The sequence below is a fragment of the Orcinus orca genome, chromosome 11 (assembly GCF_937001465.1).
Source record: "Orcinus orca chromosome 11, mOrcOrc1.1, whole genome shotgun sequence".
Taxonomy (NCBI): Eukaryota; Metazoa; Chordata; class Mammalia; order Artiodactyla; family Delphinidae; genus Orcinus; species Orcinus orca.
In genome coordinates, this window is record NC_064569.1 from 68,768,249 (window position 1) to 68,787,760 (window position 19,512).

Genomic DNA, 19,512 nt, shown 5'->3' on the forward strand with positions numbered 1-19,512 from the left:
ATCTTCCTTGGGATTGGCAGTTGCCGTGGTTACTCTTTGTTTGGAGGCTCCGGGCGCTGTTTTCCAACAAAGCCGAAGCTTTAGCTGCTGCTGGGTGAGCCGAGACCCCTCAAGGCCGTGGTTGGTGTAGGGGGAAGCGAGGCAGAGTTGCGGGAGCGCAGGCGGAGCCGGGCCCCTCTCCGCGGCGGCCAGGCTTTAGGGCGAAGCGGGGACCGCGCGCCCAGAGGGTGGCTGAGCGAGTCTGTGGAGCGAGAGGCTCCTTTCAGTTTTGAAGATTTGTGGTAGTTCATTCGGAACTTGAAGAACTACAGTTGAAAGGTGGAGTTCCTTAAAATTTCCCATTTTTGGCAGCTTTAGCCAACTCCAAGTGGTGTATTGTCAACTTGAAGTAGTTTACTGTAGCCTGTTTGCAATGGGATCCATCTCGGGCTGCCCTGTCCTATCCTGTAACCACCGGCTACAGGTGGGGTGGCTATCGAGGGCTTAAATGCAGCGAGTGCGAATTGAAATGTGATGTAGGTGTAAAATACACATCGGATATTGAAGAATTATTTTACAAAACAAAAATGTAAACTTTGTAATTATATTGGCCTTATAATTAATAATTTTCTATTGATTATATGTTGAAATAATATTTTGGATATATTGGATTGAATTAAATATATTATTAAAATTTCACCTGTTTCTCTTTACATTTTAAAAATTTGCTACTACAAAATTTAAAATCAAATATGTTGCTCAAATATGTAATTGGGCAGGGCTGATCTAAAGAGCCAGTAGATGAGCAGAGAGGGACATATAATGAAAATGTCTCCTTTACCCTATTCTCCCACCTTTCTTTCTATAGAAAGTTTTGTGAATCTGTACATTCTGCTTTATAGCCATGTTTTAAAAAAATCTAATTTTCCACCTAGCAAAGCTTTTGAATCGCATTTTAATTGATTACAGGTAGCATTTTGCACTGGTTCTGGTTTTATTTTGTTTTCTTTTGGAAGAGGGAGGTTATGAGTAAAATTGAATATCTTAAAATTAGCTTTTAAAGTTATAAAAGTAATACATATTCATGATAAAAAAATCACTCAACATAAAGGTATGAAATGAAAATTAAAAGTTCCCCAATTTCTTCCAGAAAGTTTCTGTCTAAAAAAAGTGTGTGTACGTGCATATAGTTATGCAAAAGAGATGTTATTCTCTGTAGTTTTCAGCCACTTGCCTTTGTTCAATTATTTCTTCTTGGCTACCTTTCCACAGGAGAACAGTAAATGTACCCATTTTTTAAAGGACTTGTGTAGTATTCCATTCTATGGATTTATCATAATTTATTTAACTGTCCTCTTAGTACTTAGAATATTTTAAAATAAATTTTTATTGAGGTAATTATAGATTCACATCCAGCTTAAAGAAATAATGCAGAAATACCTCTTATACACTCTGTCCAGTGTCTCCCTATGGTAATGCTTTGTTAACTCTAGTATAATATCACGACCAGGATATTGCTATTGGTATAATCTGCTAATCTTATTCGGATTGCCTCAATTTTATTTGTATTCATTTGTGTGTGTATTATGTAATACACTATTTATCATCTGAATATGTTCACTAATTAACCACAGTCAAGATACTGAACAGTTCCAACACTACAAGGATCTCTCATGTTGCCCTTTTATCACCATAACCACCTTCCTCCAATCCCATCCACTCCATTAGTGGCAATCACTAATATGTCCTCATTTTTATAAAATTTTAGTATTTCAGAAGTGTTATGTAAATGGAATCATATAGTCTATTACCTTTTGCTGTGGGCTTTTTACTAAGTGTAGTTCCCTGGAGATTCATTGGTATTGTGGCATATATCAATGGTTCATGCCCCTTATTGCTGATGGTATGAAGGTACTAGAGTCCGTTTAACTATCCACCTATTGAGGGACATTTTGGTTGTTTCCAGGTTGGGACTATTATGAATAAAACCGTTGTGAACATTTGTTTTGGTGTGAGCATAAATTTTCATTTATTAATGAAATTTTCATTTATCTGGGATAAATGCCTAAGAGTGTATGCAATACATGGAGATCAGTCGAGTTAAATCATTTACGTGTGAAAGAAAGATACGTGATATCTATAGCTAGAGGAAGGACAGGCACAGGTATTGTGTGGGTTTTTTTTTTTTTTGATAGGAATGAACTGATTTTGTTTATGGAGGTAGTGGCAGTGGAATACAAATGTATGGCAAAGTAGTAAACAGAAGGGATAGTGGATGGAGCAGACAGTTCAGTAGGTGAGAAGTTGTCAAATTCAGAGCATAAGTACAGGATTACACTTTATTAGGAAGAGGGTCTCCTCTCCTAATAAGATTAGAGTAAGAAGAGACTTCAGGAAAGGAAATAGGAAAATGAGGATGTTTCATTTTCTCTGTTAACTAGACTATAAACTCTATGAAAACAGGTTACTTATTTAATCAGTGTATTTGTAGCACCTAGCACTGTTGTGGATGCATCTTGTAGCCTCCCAAAAAGTTGATTTTGAGATGAATGAGTAAAAGATGGAAAATAAAGAGGAAGGGAGTGGAAGGAGGGATGGAAGAACAGTGAGCATGGAGGAGGGAAGGAAGGAGGAAGGAAGGAAAGAAAAAAAGGAAGGAAGAGCCGGGAAGAAGACAGCAGTGGAAAGACCAGGGACTGGAGGAAAGAATGAAAGTTTGGAATAGTCTGGAAAATAAAATAAAAGCTGACTAGTACAATATTTTTCAACCTTTTTTTTATACCAAGACCCACAGTAAAATAAACAAACAAAAATTTTCATTGCAGGTCATGCACACGTGCATACATATACATGTACTTATAATTGAAACAAGTTTTTTTAAACAACTTTTACCTGTAGTATATGTAGTACACTTACAGTTTCTTTTTTGACTTATCCTAACTTTTCCTATTCTATCCTATCATTTAAACTAGATGATCAGGAGCTACTAAATTAATTTATTGATCCACGAATGGGTTACCATCTGCAGTTTGAAGACTATTGGACTAGAAGTTGTTCAAGGTATTGCTGGACAGATAATGAGCTTGACTGAGTTTGGATACCATTTGATAGTGGGAAAAGCACTGGCTTTGGATTCAGGATCTCTGAATTAGGATCCTGCTTCCATTACTTACTAGCATCATACTATGGCAGTTAAGTAACCTCTTCCAACCTTGATTTTCTCACCTATACAATGACTATAATGACCTTTAACCCATTAAGTTATCAATCACTCAAGTGTCTTCTAGTGCCTGGTTTGTCACAGGTACTTAATACATGGAAGCTAATGATGGTAGTTAACGATGATGATGTGAAGACCTACTACAATGTACTGCTTGACCCATATCCATTACAAGCATTAAAGATTTAAATGAAATAAATATTGAACTTATAAGCCATGTATTAGCCATTATTGCAACATGTTATTGTTGGTTAAAACATGTGGCTATCTGGTGGAATTAACAACCCTGATTTAATGAGTAGAAACTAACCACATGTTTCCCCATATATAGACATAGGTTGTTCTCTTATAAGTATTTTAATCTCTGAATACTCAAGCTGTTCAGAGGTATTTTGCCATTAATTATTACCATGAAAATGAATTTTAGTGTGAAGTTTCTTGGTTCAGAAAGGTAAGCCAGTTCATTCCATGTAACTTTTCCCTTAGAGAATTTAAGAGTACTATTAGAGTTGATCATTTTGTAGTCAAAACATTAAAGAAATAATGAATGAACATAGGGAGAAAACATTTTCTTCAATATATAGTACATCCATGATAAGGTGTGAGAAAAGTTTGTTAAACTAAAGCTATGTTAAACTAAATTTTTACCTAGAGCATGTTGGATTGTTAGGGCACATTAAAGAACCTATAGTTTTTACCAGCATTTAGCCTCTTCAATTTTCTTTATATGGTTTTGTGTTTTATTATGAAGGATGATGGAAGACAACGATGATGATGATATAAAGCTCAAAGAAGAAATAGAAGCTGAATTGGATAAAATCAGCATTTCTTCCTTGGAAAAAGATGATTTTGATAGTGATTCAAAATCAGAAACCCAGAGTGATACTAGTGATACAGTAAGTGTTGTGTTGTATTTTTGAGCCTTTTAACTGGATAAGCCTTTTAGGAGAAATATTACTTTTCTCAGTGTGTTTTGTATATTTATCTCATTTTTTCCTTAGGGTCACCTTTAAGCAATATATATTAGTAGATATTTAGATATAAATGGTATATTGAAGGTAGAAATTACCTATAATTTCACATGTATATGTGTGCATTTTTCACAAAATTGGGATTGTACTATACGTATAATTATGTGTATATATATATACATGTATCTGCACACATGTGTATGTTTGTATCCTGCTTTTTTTACTTAATCATGAGCATTCTAATGTGATTAGATATGCATAAAAAGCAAAATGTATGTGAAATCTTTAGACCAAAGAATAGTTACTTTTTTGGAAACCAAACGTTAATTTTCTTTTCATTTGTGTATTTTCTCCAATGTTTATATGCCTAGAAAAGTTATTCATGGATTCATTCTTTTATATAAAAATCCTTAATCCAATGGAAACTTATTTTCAGCTATGTTATAAAAAGTAGGTCTAGTTAAAATTTTCCTGCATATATTTAACAAATATTCCCAGGGTCACTTATGGAATAATCCACCTCTTCTCAATTGATTTGTCATATCTGTTGTATATATTTAGTTGTTATACATATGATCTGTCCAAGGCTATTTATTCTTTTCCATTATTGTGTTAATTTTTGCCCTATAGTGGTTTTATATTTTTAAATATAAAATGGGTCAAATTCCTTTAGTAGTTCTGCTATTTCAAAATCTTTTCAACTAAGCTTTTTTCAAAAAACTCATTTGTCAAGTTTCAAAAAATAATTACAATTTGATTTTTAATTAGGATTGCAATAACCTACATAATACTTTTGGAGAAAATAATATTTTTATATTATTGTATCTTTTTATTCACAGCTAATTTAACTGTGACAAAAGTTCTGAAATTATTCATTTGAATATGAGATCCAACAGAATCATGGATGCAATTTATAACCACCTGAAAATTAAAAGCAAATTTTAACCAAATATATTTGTTTGAATTATGCTCTTTATACAGAGCCCTTTTACCTCATTTACACATTTTACTCAAATTTTTGGCATATCAAAACAGATTTTGATACATAGTTTTAGTAAAGAATTTTACAGTTTCTTTTATTATTTACATTTTTAGGATTTAGATGAATTACCTGACTCAGTTCTTCACTGTATTAACGTCATAAAGAATAAAAGTAAAACTGTTGAAGAGCTCATTCTTCAGGACGTGGAAGATACTGATGTTTTAAGTAAGTACAGTTTTCATCTGCTTGGCAGATAAGTTTTCTGTAAGTATGAATAATGAATAATTTATAATTTAGAAAATTAAACTGCTTGAAGTTCTTGTCTCTTGTCATATACAGGTATGTGCATTTATCTCTAATAAAATATCTGTAGTATATTGGTCTGTTCAATTTAGTTCATTCATTTGTTTTACTTACTACCTTCCTTACGTCTCCAGTAAGTACTAGCCACTAACAATTTGTTTTACCAGTTCTAATTAAAACCAGGCATTCTATTACTTTATGTTAAAGAAAAGAAAACTAATTGTGGGACTATTTTAGAAGTATCAGTTCATACATATTTTTGGAGAAAAATATAATTTATATCAAAGCCTCACAATCTTTATTTGCTTCAACTGAGCAAATTTACTTCTTGCAAATTTATTCTAAGAATAATAGAATGAACAAAGATTTAACTAGAATTAATCCTGGCTTAGTTTATAATGAAAAATGGTAACAACCTAAATGTTCAACAGGACATTGGTGTGTCTAAAAATACACTCATTAAAAAAATACGGCTTAGACAATATTTAATAACATAAAGAGTTTCATGATATACTATTAAAATTATTATGAAATTTGATGTCATTTATAAAAATATTAGTATAAACTATAATGTGGATATTCATAGATATTTGTACGAAAAATATTACTCTGTGAAAGGATATGTTCTAGCCACTGAGAATGCAGCAGGGAACAAAATAGGCAGAGGTCCTCTCTTATTCTAATGTTCTGGTGTGGGGAGACAGACAATAAACAAATAAATACATATGTAATATTTCAATAATAGTAACTTCCATGAAGGAAGGATTTTAAGATAAGGGGACAGGGACTTCACTGCTGGCGCAGTGGCTAAGACTCTGTGCTCCCAATACAGGGGGCCTGGGTTTGATCACTTGTCAGGGAACTAGATCCCACATGCATGCCATAACTAAGAGTTCACATGCCACAACTAAGGAGCCCGCCTGCCGCAACTAAGACCCAGTGCAACCAAAAAAAAAAAGAAAGAAAAAGAGAAGGGAATAGAGATTGAAGATTGCTATTTTAGATAGGGTAGGTCAAGGAAGGCCTCTCTGAGGAGGTGATATTTAAGTAGTGACTGAAATGAGACAGTAAGCCACATGGGATATCTCAATGAAGGAGAAGTGAGTCACGTGGATGTCTAGAGGGCTGGTGTTCCAGAAAGAGGGAATCGTAAAGGCCAAGGCACACTGAGTGGGCGAAATATGTTCAAAGAATAGTAAGCCTTTGTGGTTATATCCAGGAAAATAAGGGGTCAGATCATACAGGGCTCTTATCAATCCACGGTGTGGACTTTGGATTCTGTTCTGAGAATATGAAGGTTTTTGAGTAAGGAGTGACAGAATCTGACATATTTTGAGACAATCATTCTGGAGACTCTGCAGAGAAGATGGCTTGAGGTAGCAAGTGTCCACTACAAGACTGTCACAGTAGTGTGGTTAGAGATGAGAGTGATTTGAGTAGAAATGATGAAAAACAGTCACATTCTAGAAAGCATTCTTAAGGTAGAAAGAAACAGAAGTATTTATTGATTGATTTGTATGAAAGGAAGAGAGGAAATTTGGCTCCAAGGTTTTTGTTCTGAGTACCTGTGTGAAAGGATATATAAAGACTTATGTAGACCCTTCAGGTTTTAGCAGTGCTTATCTACAGTCGAGTTATGGGGGATTTTAATGGTTTTCCTATTTATATTTACTAAGGTTTATACAATGAAAATGTATTTTAAATATATTGGCAAGTATAGAGCCTAATTATGAAAAAAAGCAAGGGAAATATAATTATAAAAAATTAGTTACATGAAAGAGTATATAACTACAGTTATAACAGTGGTTTAGAAAATTATAAGATCCCATGTATATAGCTCTAATCAAATAAGTTTGATAGTCTCAATGAATAGAATAATTTTCTAAGAAAATTCAAATTATCAAAATTGCTTGATAAAGGAGAAGACATGATTAAATCAATAATTTGGCTGAAGGTGGAAAGAGATTTCTTCTCAAGTGTCGTTAGGAACTAGGGATAATTTTGCAATTGAATTATTCCAATCCATCAAGGAGCAAAAAAATCTGCATATTATATAATATTTCATTGTAAAAAACTGCACATTTTATTTTATTTTATTTTTTTTGCGGTACGCGGGCCTCTCACTGTTGTGGCCTCTCCCGTTGTGGAGCACAGGCTCCGGACGCGCAGGCTTAGCGGCGATGGCTCACTGGGCCTAGCCACTCCGCGGCATGTGGGATCTTCCCGGACCGGGGCACGAACCCGTTTCCCCTGAATCGGCAGGCAGACTCTCAACCACTGCACCATCAGGGAAGCCCCAAACTGCACATGTTAAATACAAAACTGTGCAAGCTTCACATACACATACATAAGAGAAACTGAGGCTAATTTTATTTATGAATATGGATGTACTGATTAGGGCTCTCATTTGTAGACAAAAGCTGTTTTAGCTACTTTAAGCAGTAAGGTTTTGGGGAGTATTTGTGTAAAACAAACTTAGTGGCTTAAAATAACAGTATGCTGTTATCTTTTATATAGTTCTGTGGGTTGACTGGGCTTTAGCTAATCAGTTCTTGCTTGCATTTCTTATGCATTTACAGTCAGATGTTGATTAGGGCCACAGTCATCTGAAGTCTTTACTGGATTGGAATTCTAAGATGGCTCACTGAAATGACTGGCAGTGATGTTAATTGTTGGCTGGGAGTTCAGTTGGAGCTGTCAGCTGGAGGCACCTATGTGGTCTCTCCCTATGGCTTGCATGGCATCTGGATTCTGAGAAACAGCATCCTGTGAACAAAATATCAAGAGACTAAGATGGAACCCTGTAAAGATTCATATGACTTATTCTCAGAAGTCATGCAACATCACTTCTACTACATCCTGGTGGTTACATAGGGTCAGCACAGATTCTGTGCAGGAGGGGGCTACACAGGGTATCATACCAGGAAGTGTGGGAGTGACATCTTTGGAGACTAGCTATTACAATAAATAACAGAATTGTTAATAGAACTGAAGAAACAGATTCTAAGCTGAACATCCAAAGTGTAGAAAATATACATGCAAGTACATTGTAGAACTGGGCTGCAACAGGAGCTGCTGATATAATAAAGAAATTCAGAGACATTAATCCTCTACTATACCCTGCTATCTCCAACCCAAAGCACCCCCTATCATAGTCTGAGCCAGAAAAATGAAAATCTCTCTCTCTGCCTTTCTTCACACATAATATTTTTATGAAAATAAAGACTGGGCTTCCCTGGTGCCGCAGTGGTTAAGAATCTGCCTGCCAATGCAGGGGACATGGGTTCGAGCCCTGGTCCGGGAAGATCCCACATGCCGTGGAGCAACTAAGCCTGTATGCCACAACTACTGAGCCTGCACTCTAGAGCCCACAAGCCACAACTACTGAGCTCATGTGCCACAACTACTGAGCCAGTGAGCCACAACTACTGAGCCTGCGAGCCACAACTACTGAAGCCTGCGTGCCTAGAGCCTGTGCTCTGCAGCAAGAGAAGCCACTGCAGTGAGAAGCCTGTGCACCGCAATGAAGAGTAGCCCCCGCTCGCCGCAACTAGAGCAAGCCTGTGCGCAGCAACGAAGACCCAATGCAGCCAAAAATAAATAAATTAATTAATTAATTTTAAAAAAAGAAAAGAAAAGAAAAGAAAGACTTACACAAATGTATCAATTGGCAGAACCTAAATCACCCTCAGAAACCTAGCTTCAAAGGCATCTGGAGAATGTTATTTTTGCTTTTCAGCTCTCACGTAAGAAAACATGCCAGAGAGGTTGTGAATTGGTGTTGAAAAAGAAAATCTATAATAATAGACAAAATAGGTGTGAATAGTCAGTTAATTAGCAGAATGGTCATCTGTAAAAAATAGTTTACTACTAGGGAACATTACCATGATAAAACATGTTAATTGAATAAGGAAAAGAAACATAACTACATCTGCACAGATGATAAAAACACAATAAAATTCAACAAAAACTCAAAAAATTGGGAATGAAAGTTTACTTCATTCACACGTTAATAATTGTAATCTTTTAAATTAAGACTTTTATTAAAGCATTTTCAGTATCTTGTGCTGAAAGATTATACTGCTAGTTTGTGGCAGGTAGAATTGAACTTTTGTTGGTTTCTAATCAAGGTGTCATTGTGATATTAAACACAGCATTATTCTGTGTACATGGAAAATGAACTTCAGTCTAGAATATGAAAGATGATAAAGAGATCTAAAAATCTGTTATTTTTATTTTTGAATAAAGATTACAGATTTCCTATGTTCTTTGTTCTTCAGTATTTCCTATTGTTTTGAGTTACTGATCAAGAATATGCTGTGGTAGAATTTGAGATTAAAGGATGATGAAATAGTTTGGGATTTTAACATGTTGTGTCCTGCTCTAATATTTAAAGTTATAATATTTCTTTCTCTTTATAGGCTATGATTATGGAGCAGTTTCTAATAATCATATGCATTTAAGGATAGAATTACGAACTGAATGTAAAGAAAATCCAGAACAATTAATGAAGGTATATGTTGTTTGACTGAAAGTACTCAATATTACAGTTAGAAATTTACCTTTACCTCTCACGTAGCATTTAAAGTTCACTGGCTTAAAAATTTAATTATTTTAAGCTAATAATTTTTGGATTTGTTTCCTCCTCTGGCATATAATATAAAACAATACAAATTTCAATCTTTAAAAATATTAGAAATAGTGATTTGAACCATCAATACTTGGGAATTTAATGTAGATAGGAGAGCAGAACTATATTGAATAGTATTTTTTCCCTAAAAACTCCAAGGAAAACAATGAAATATACTCTAATATTATTACTTTGCTTAGGAATGTACTATGATCCAGTGGAGACTTTAAATACCCTGTGGAAACTTTAAACGTAGAATATCTTATGTTAGTTTTTTTTTTAAAAAATGGTAAAACAGAAACATCCGTAAAAAAGTAAGAGTAAAGGAGAGCCTAGCATTTTTGGGTGAAACTCCCGGAAATGTATTTAAGAGAAAACTTCTTCCACAGGTTCAGCATCTTGAAATCATTTTTACTTCTCATTTTACCCAACTGTAATTTTACCTTACTCTATTCTTGCTCCCTGTGTATTTAGCATAATGTGAAAATTACTCGTATGTATGTTTCTTACTCTCTTTTTTGGTAACCCTCAAACCTGAAATATATTAATTTTGAATTATCATATTGCTACTTCAGTGGAATAGATATCCTGTACCTTTCAAGCTAGAATATATAGAAGTATAATTATGGAAAAGTATTAATCAAAATTATAACTTGTGTGTAAGTCAGGGCAAATTAGAGAATAGTTCTGTTTTTAAAACATACTGAATATATTAGCAATTTGTATATGTGAGCTATTGCTGCAGATAAGAAATATAGAAAGGTATTAGGAGGAAAACACATATTAGTAGAAACATTTTGACATGATTATTAAGCAGTTTAATTGAATATTGTGAGTAAATATTAGAAAGTAATTAGAATTCTGAAAAACATTAGGAGGGTAAAACAGAGTGCGCTTGCATGGAAAAAACATTTTTCTTCACCATAAAGAGAATAATTATCAATATGCTATATAGAATTGTATTTGAGAGTGATTTGAAGTAAATAAAGTTCTATATATGTGTATGTAAATACTTAATGCATTATTAAAATAATAGCTTTACTCTCTATTTTGTTTTTCTTTAATCACTGGTACTTTTTTAACCTCTTAGATGTTATCTGAAATAGAAAAAGAAGAATTTCTGAGAAGTAAAACTCATTGTGGCAGTCCTGCTTCTGTTCCAGAGCCTGATCCTTGTGATTTGCCTGTGGATGAACATGTTTTGCCAGGTGGACTAAATTGCTTGGTGATATTTATGATAATTTTTATGTGATTGACCTTAATTATCTGAAAAAAAGTAGACAGTTTTCTTTTGACATTTAGAAGAATATAGTCACAATATTTGAAAAATATTGTGTACTTGCTATGCTTATTTAATTACATGTTCTCATAGTTTTTTTTATGACTCCTAATTTAACTTCATGTAAGTAGAGTTAAAAATTTTCCACATATATAGCTGACTGCAATAGATATACGCAGACCTGAATTTTTTAAGTGTCTCTTAACTGTGTTCCTTATGTATCCCTTAACTACACACACACACACACACACACACACACACACACACACACACACACATTATGTTTTTATAGAAGTCTTATGGAATACTTTAAGGCAAGTCATGTGACTTCTTTATTGATGCAATGGAATTTACATGTATTTTGCATACTTTTACTTTGGTAATATATTGACATTATTTCTTTATTTTGAAATTACTTTTAAACTTTGCACTGGATCAGATTTGACTGTTTTGATTTAAAAATTGTTCTCCTCATGAATACAGATGATGCTGATATAAATTTCGGATACTGTGAAGTGGAAGAAAGATGTAGGCAGTCCTTTGAGGCTTGGCAAGACAAACAGAAGGAACTAGAAGACCAACAGAAGCAAACTCTCAAAGCTCAGAGGGATAGAGAAGAAAAGCAGTTTCAAGAAGAAGAAGAAAAAAGACATTACCGGATGAAACAGTTTGAAGTTGAAAAGAAGAAATTGGAGAATATTCAGAAGGTAAGGTTTTTTAATTTTAATTTTTGTCTTTCATACATTTTAAAAAATCAGTATCTACTTCTGAACAGTATTGATGTTTTGGTTTATGGTGCGAATTGAGCTCCATTCTATGGGTTTTAATTAGTCCTAATAATCAAAGCAGTTGACTGTGGATTAACAGTATTAATATGGACTCCTTGCCTAGTTTTCATGAAATTCATTAGAATTTCAGGTACTGCTTTGAAACTTCATAGTTTCAAAGATTGTCCTAAAAAAGCTGACATTTACTACATAAGTTGTTACTTTTTTACACCCTTCTAATCATAGAAAAAGGCAATAGAATTTTCTCAATCATGTAATGTCCTTGCTATGTGGTCTGATATCTAGCAATTTTGTAAAACATATTTGGTTGAAGTGGTTTAGCCATGTAGGTGATGGTATGTGCCTCATTCCCATAAATGAGCTAATTCCTGGGAATAGAAATTTTTTGGTGTGAAGGAATTTTGTGTTTTTTTCATTTCTGTTTCCTCCTAGCTGCACCTCAGGTGGTCCTCATCCTCAGGTCATGGTAGTGGCATATTGAGAAACTGGTGGATTTCTAGGACCTACTTGTGGGCCATTAGCCCGTTTAGAATGTATGGATAACAGACAGGACTTACATCTCTTGTTTTACATTACTAAAGTTGCCTTATATATTACTCATGACTTACTAGTTTGAGTGTTCCATATAGAGAACCTTAGCATGTAGTCACATAGACAGTTCAGGGTATTCAAGCCTCCAATGTTGAGTACACTGCATTTCCTGATTATATAGAAAATAAATAAATTAAAAAGTGATAATATTGTCGAACCAGCTTGGCCATGGCTTTTTCTAATAGTAAGCGATGAATGTTTAGCTTTCTTTTAGTTATATTTTCCTTTCCACAGACCAGATTAGTCATTTCCAAAAGTCAGAAGCTTTTTTTTTTTTTTTCCAATTCCAGAGTAGGAGTGAATATAATGTAGATTCTTAGAGAAGTGTTTGCTGGCTTGTGGTAAAACGTATTATTGCTATTGGTTGTTAGTGATATTTTCAAATATTTTCTAAAAAACATCTGATTTTAAAATTCTGTTCAGCTAAGTTGCCATTTTTATTTGTTTTGTAACAAAAATTTACTGACTACTTTAAGGGCAAAGCTTTCAGCTATGTGCTTACATGATACAAAAGAGATTTAACACCAGGGCCCTACCCTTGAAGAATTGTAACTTGTTTTTTGAAAGTAATTTGTGCTTTATCATAAAATTATGATTTAAAAATATATATGACATTAGTAGGTTTAATGAGTTTCTAAATGTGTGCTTTGTTTTACCTTGGGGCTTAAAAGTTTTCCAGTGAGACCATTCCGTAATTTTATAATGATGGATCCTAAATAATTTACTTATTTAGTAATTCTATTCTGTGTCCTTTGTTAGCTTCCTCTTCCATTTTCCAAAACAGCTATCGTAAATCTCTTTCCTTAAGAGTTCTACCCAACTCCTCCCTCCTCGTTATTAGCAAATTATCACATAACATTTTTGCATCGATTACAAACTTCTTTGTCTTTCTCATCCTGCATCTAGTTAGCATCAATCTCTGTGGTCGCCTTTTTGCCTTTTTTTTTTTTTTTTGCCTTTGCTCTTATCTCAGTAAGAGAGGTTTCTTCTACCAAAGGCTGGCTTTTCCTCCTTTGCTCTATATTCTGTCATTTTCCAGTTTACCCCAGTTTTCCTTTATGTTGAGGCACCCCTACAGCTTCCTCCTTTCTTATTGCTTATAGGCATGTTCAATTTTCTCCTGTCCTAGAAACAAAACAAAAGAAAAATCATGAGATCATTTTCCTTTATATGTCTCACGTCAGCTGCTCCTTAGGTCTACTTATCATAGGCAGGCTTCTTAAGGAGTAGTTATTTGTGCTCAATCCATTTCCTCATCTCTCATTCAATCCTAAATCTGCTAGGGATCTTCCACCACCGCCCCAGTGAATGAAACTGCTTTTGACAAAAATAATCAATGTTTTCTAAATTGGCTTGGACAAAAATAACCAATGGCTTCTAGAACCATACTCACAGGTTCTATTTCAGTATTTATTTTTGCCTCTTTAGCATTTCATGCCAATAAAAATTTGATTGCTGACCATTTCTTTTTCTCTTGACTTCTGTGGGACCATACTGCCTTGACTGTCTTCTTACATGTTTGGCCGTTCTTCCTTGATATCTATTTTAGGCTTCTTTTTCTCTTTCTCCTTGAATGTGGTCCTACCAAGGATTCCATCCTTTGTTCTTTCTTTTCTTACTCCATGTGTTTTCTCTCTTGATAATCTCAAACACAGTTATGGCTGTTCAGAACCAAATCTATAGTTATAACAAAAAAAGTCGAACTACATAACTCTCCTACACTCAGAACTTAATGTATCTAAAGTTGAATGCACTGTCTTTCTTTCTGAATCGTGCTCCTCCTCTGGTGTTCATTATTTTGATGAGTTACACTATCATCATAGTCGAAGCTAGAAAGATATGGACCATTTTTAACTCTTCTCTCTCTTTTACTATCCTCTTCCTTCTAATAGTTATATTATTCACTGTCTCATCCATATGTCTACTGCTACCCCATAGTTCAGGATGTCCTAATGTCTAGCTTGGAATATTTACTATACTCTCTAATTGATCTTCCTACTTTTGGTCTTGTATTCTGTAAACTAATGCACCATAGTGCAGTTGGTAGGATAATTATTTTCTAAAAAAAGTTATTTCCCTGCTTAAATGCCATCAAAAGTTCCCACAATTCCTATAAGATAATGTCCAAAGAACTTTTCTCACTTCCTTTTATCCAGTCAGTTGGAAGTTTATGACCATTTCATATTTACATCGTGTTTGTGTCTCTTCTGACTCCTCCCACCCTATCTGCAGAAGGCCCTCATTGGTTCTCACATGGACTTCTCTAATACCTACCTCACTGATCTCCTTAGTGTCTCTCCTTGACTTACTTTCTCTAATTCTATCAAATGTAACCTTATAATTTTTCTAAAACAGAGCTGTAATCATTTTCCTAGCTCAAAAACATTTAATAAATGCCTAAAATGTTTATTTAATCTCTTAAAAGCCTAATAATTTCAAAAACAATCTTCTGTATGAAACCTTTCATGATCTTCTAATTATAACACCTATTCCTACCATAATCCTTATAGTTCTTATTTTGTGATAAACTTATTTTGCTAAATTTGGGGCAACGTGTGAATGTATGATTGCATTCCCATATTATTAAAGGTAAAGTTTTTGAGGGAGGGGATTATATTTTACTGATTTTTTTTTTATTCTGCAGAGCCTTTACAAAATAGATGCTAATAAAGAGTTAATGAAAGAAAACAATTACCCTCTGAACTGATTTATTATGTGAATTAAATGAAATGGTGTGGAGAGAAAAAAATTGTAATGCAAAACCCATCTTAACACACATTATCATCTGTAATTTTTGCATTGTCCAGGAGTATTTCTAGCCAATGCATTTTATTATATGAATAAACATATAAATAAACTCAAATAAATAAAACGACTTACCCAGATTGTAAATATCTTTATATGCTAATGGGAACCCTAGGTATCATTTTATTATATTTCAGGTTGGGATTAAAGTTGTTATCCCAGTACTAATAACTGAGGACCATTGGGTGAGTTATCTTTAACCTTTGTTTACAAATATATGTCATAAGAATCATACATAATAAACATAATATTGTTTGATAGTTGAATATAATATTTCAATATTATATGCTCAGCAAGAACAGGACAAGATGAATGATGAACTTCATAAAGAGGAGAATATATGGAAGGAGAAATTTAAACAGCATGAGGTATGTGTTTGTTGTTTTTAAGCAGCACAATAATCATTCTCCATTTGAAGTAAATTACTATGCTTGGAATGGGTATTTTAAAATAATATTGCCTAGTTGGTATAGGATTTAATTTACTAAAGTTTTAAAAATACCTTAGTTATAGAAGCTCTCCTTGAAATAGAATGTCTTGAAAAGGAAAATAAACTGGTTCAATGAGTGAACATGTCTATATACTCTTGTAATTGTAAAATTTCTTTTAAGTTTTGAGAAAACATACTATTACGAATACTTCATTATGATTGAGGATTGTTATAAAAGGTTACTGCATTTCTTTAACACAACTAATTGAATGTGTTAAATAACCCCTTTAAATTTAAGATGATCCTGATGACATGTTTATTGTTTTAACTTTAATTTACTCCACAGTTTTTATATAAAATTATTTTAAATAATTACGAGTAAAAAGTAGATAAAATTTCCCATAATCCTGTAATGTAGCTAAAAATATTAACTATCATTGTATTTTTTCCAAGTCTTTTTAAAATTTATACAAACACATTCCTGAAAAAGTATGTTTATACTGGCCATCTCTAAATTAAAAAAAGTTGGTTAGGGCTTCCCTGGTGGCGCAGTGGTTGAGAGTCTGCCTGCCGATGCAGGGGACCCAGGTTAGTGCCACAGTCCGTGCCACATGCCACGGAGCGGCTGGGCCCGTGAGCCATGGCCGCTGAGCCTGCGCATCCAGAGCCTGTGCTCCGCAACAGGAGAGGCCACAACAGTGAGAGGGCCGCGTACCACAAAAAAAAAAAAAAAAGTTAGTTAGACATGTGAAGACACATGGTTCATTATGAATGATAAGAAAAAAAAAGACAGTAGTGGCTCACTTTCAGGTAATACAAATGTTAGAGTTAGGAGAGCCATTAAAATACCTCTTGCCCTGTTGGTGGGCATGTAAGTTGATACAGCCACTATGGAGAACAGTATGGAGGTTCCTTAAAAAACTGAAAATGGAACTACCATATGACCCAGCAATCCCACTACTGAGCATATACCCTGAGAAAACCATAATTCAAAAATAGTCATATACCACAATGTTCACTGCAGCTCTATTTACAATAGCCAGGACATGGAAGCAACCTAAATGTCCATCAACAGATGAATGGATAGAGAAGATGTGGCACATATATACAATGGAATATTACTCAGCCATAAAAAGAAACGAAATTGAGTTATTTGTAGTGAGGTGGATGGACCTAGAGTCTGTCACAGAGTGAAGTAAGTCAGAAAGAGAAAAACAAATACCGTATGCTAACACGTATATATGGAATCTAAAAAAAAAAAAAATGGTCATGAAGAACCTAGGGGCAAGATGGGAATAAAGACGCAGACCTACTAGAGAATGGGCTTGAGGACATGGGGAGGGGGAAGGGTAAGCAAGAGAGTGGCATGGACATACATATATATATACACTACCAAATGTAAAACTGATAGCTAGTGGGAAGCAGCCACATAGCACAGGGAGATCAGCTTGGTGCTTTGTGACCACCTAGGGGGTGGGATAGGGAGGGTGGGAGAGAGGGAGATGCAAGAGAGAAGAGATATGGGGATATATGTATAATTGATTCACTTTGTTATAAAGTAGAAACTAACACACCATTGTTAAGCAATTATACTCCAATAAAGATGTTAAAAAAAAACCTATAACTATCATGCAGTAGCAAAATAATTAAACAGGTGATATGAAAAGAAAATTAGAATCTTTATTGAAATACCAAGTATATATTCTAGAGTTGAATAGTTCAGTGTATAAAAATAAAATTTCAGTGGATAAGTTTGACAGTAGATTTGACACAGCAGGTGAGAACATTAATGAAGCTGAAGGGAAGTCAATAGAAAATACCCAAATTTAAGCACAACGAGGGCAAAAAATAATGGGAAAAGCAGAAAAGTATACAAGAAATATGTGATACATAATGAAAATATAAAAAATGTGTATAATAGTAATCTTGGAAGGAGTGTAGAGAATGGGGCAGAACCTATGTGTAAAGAGATAATAGTTGAAATGGTTTCAAATTGTTTTAGAAAAATCAGTCTGAACATTTGAAGATGGTTAAAGATCTCCAAGTAGAATCAATACAAAGAAAATCACACCTGAGGATTTAATAGTATTGAAATTCAAGACAAGAGGGAAAAATCTTAAAAGCAGCCAGAAAAAAAGACACATTACCTAAAAAGGAGCAGCAGTAAGCTGGCAGCTGAGTCCTTAAGTGAAATGATGGAAAGAAGAAGACAGAATAAAAAATTTAAGTGCTAAGTGTTAAGGGTTTCTTTGATCATAAGTGTTCTTTGAATCCAGTCTTCCTCTGCTTTCTGGACTCAGTTTTCCCTTCCTGCAGTATATAGCTAAATACTTGTCAAAAATATACTTTTGGACAGCAAATTTTCTCAATCTTTGCACAATTGAAAATGCTTTTATTTTGCTTTTAAAACTGAATGATTAGTTTTCTTGGACACAGAATGCAGGTTTATTACCATTTAGTTTTAACAATTTAAAGATATAACTCCATTGCATATTTATTTATTTTTTCACATGCCATCTATGATTACAAATTTGTTACTTATTCATTACATTCTTTTGAAGCTTTGGGATTTTTCGCTTTTTACATTCATCCACACATATTTGCTGGTTTTCTACTGTGTCCAGGCACTTCTGTAAGTACTCAAGATACAGCGGTGAAAAAAAAAAAAAAAAAGATACAGCAGTGAATAAAACAGAAAATAATCCTTGCCTTCATGGAGTGTTCTGAAATATTGCTAGTATCTAGTATATGAGTGTATCAGTGTGTGTGTGTGTGTGTGTGTGTGTGTGTGTGTGTGTGTGAAGTTAACTCTGTATCTTAACAGCCTTTTGTTTTTTTGGTTTAGAAAACATACTTTTCTATCATTCTCTTTCCTTTGGTTTTCCTCAGTTCTTCATTTTGGAACTCCTATTAGTCATATGTTGAGGTCTCTGTGTTGATCCTCTTTACACCTGTACATCTCTGACATATATTTCATAGCTTTGTGTTTTATATGTTGTTTTGGGAGACACCTAATTTTGAAGTTTTTGTTTAGGCAATCAGCTGTTCAGCAATTTTATATTGATTTTTTTATTTGAGTGAGTCATATATTTTTATTTGAGGACTTGCATTTCATTTTTATATGAGGTTATTCTTGTTTACACATTTTTTTCTTAAAAATATCTTTATTTTAATTTTTACTTAAATAGCTCTTTTCTCAGAAATTGGTTCTTCCATCTTCTTATTGAAGCATTTTTATTGCCTCACATCTTTTGTGTTAGTTTTTCTCAAATATTTGCCAAATTTTGTTGATCTGTTTACTTTTGTTTTAGAACATTAGTGACAATGATATTTTCTCACCTACCTCCAGATTATCTCACTTAATGCAAAATGTGTTTATCAACTTTCTTAATAGTTGAGAAAGGTTAAGACGTGTAACTAGGCTTATTTGTATGTACTACCTCACCTTCCTGGTATTATAAGTCACAAAATAATTCCCCACTTCTGCAGTCCCTGTGCTAGTTCCTTTATCAGAACTCCCATCTCGGAAAGTCT

At 33.9% G+C, this 19,512-nt stretch overlaps 1 protein-coding gene across 1 annotated transcript in view; it reads left to right on the forward strand.

Annotated features, from left to right (window-relative positions):
- The window catches only part of LRRIQ1 (leucine rich repeats and IQ motif containing 1), a 271,088-nt gene that overhangs the window by 93,520 nt on the left and 158,056 nt on the right, over positions 1 to 19,512 (forward strand). The window contains exons 5-10 of the mRNA XM_049694936.1: positions 3,951 to 4,095; positions 5,266 to 5,377; positions 9,877 to 9,968; positions 11,176 to 11,293; positions 11,848 to 12,071; positions 15,842 to 15,916. Coding sequence (XP_049550893.1) covers positions 3,952 to 4,095; positions 5,266 to 5,377; positions 9,877 to 9,968; positions 11,176 to 11,293; positions 11,848 to 12,071; positions 15,842 to 15,916 — 765 coding nt within the window. The 5' untranslated portion in view covers position 3,951. The remainder of the gene's footprint in view (positions 1 to 3,950; positions 4,096 to 5,265; positions 5,378 to 9,876; positions 9,969 to 11,175; positions 11,294 to 11,847; positions 12,072 to 15,841; positions 15,917 to 19,512) is intronic.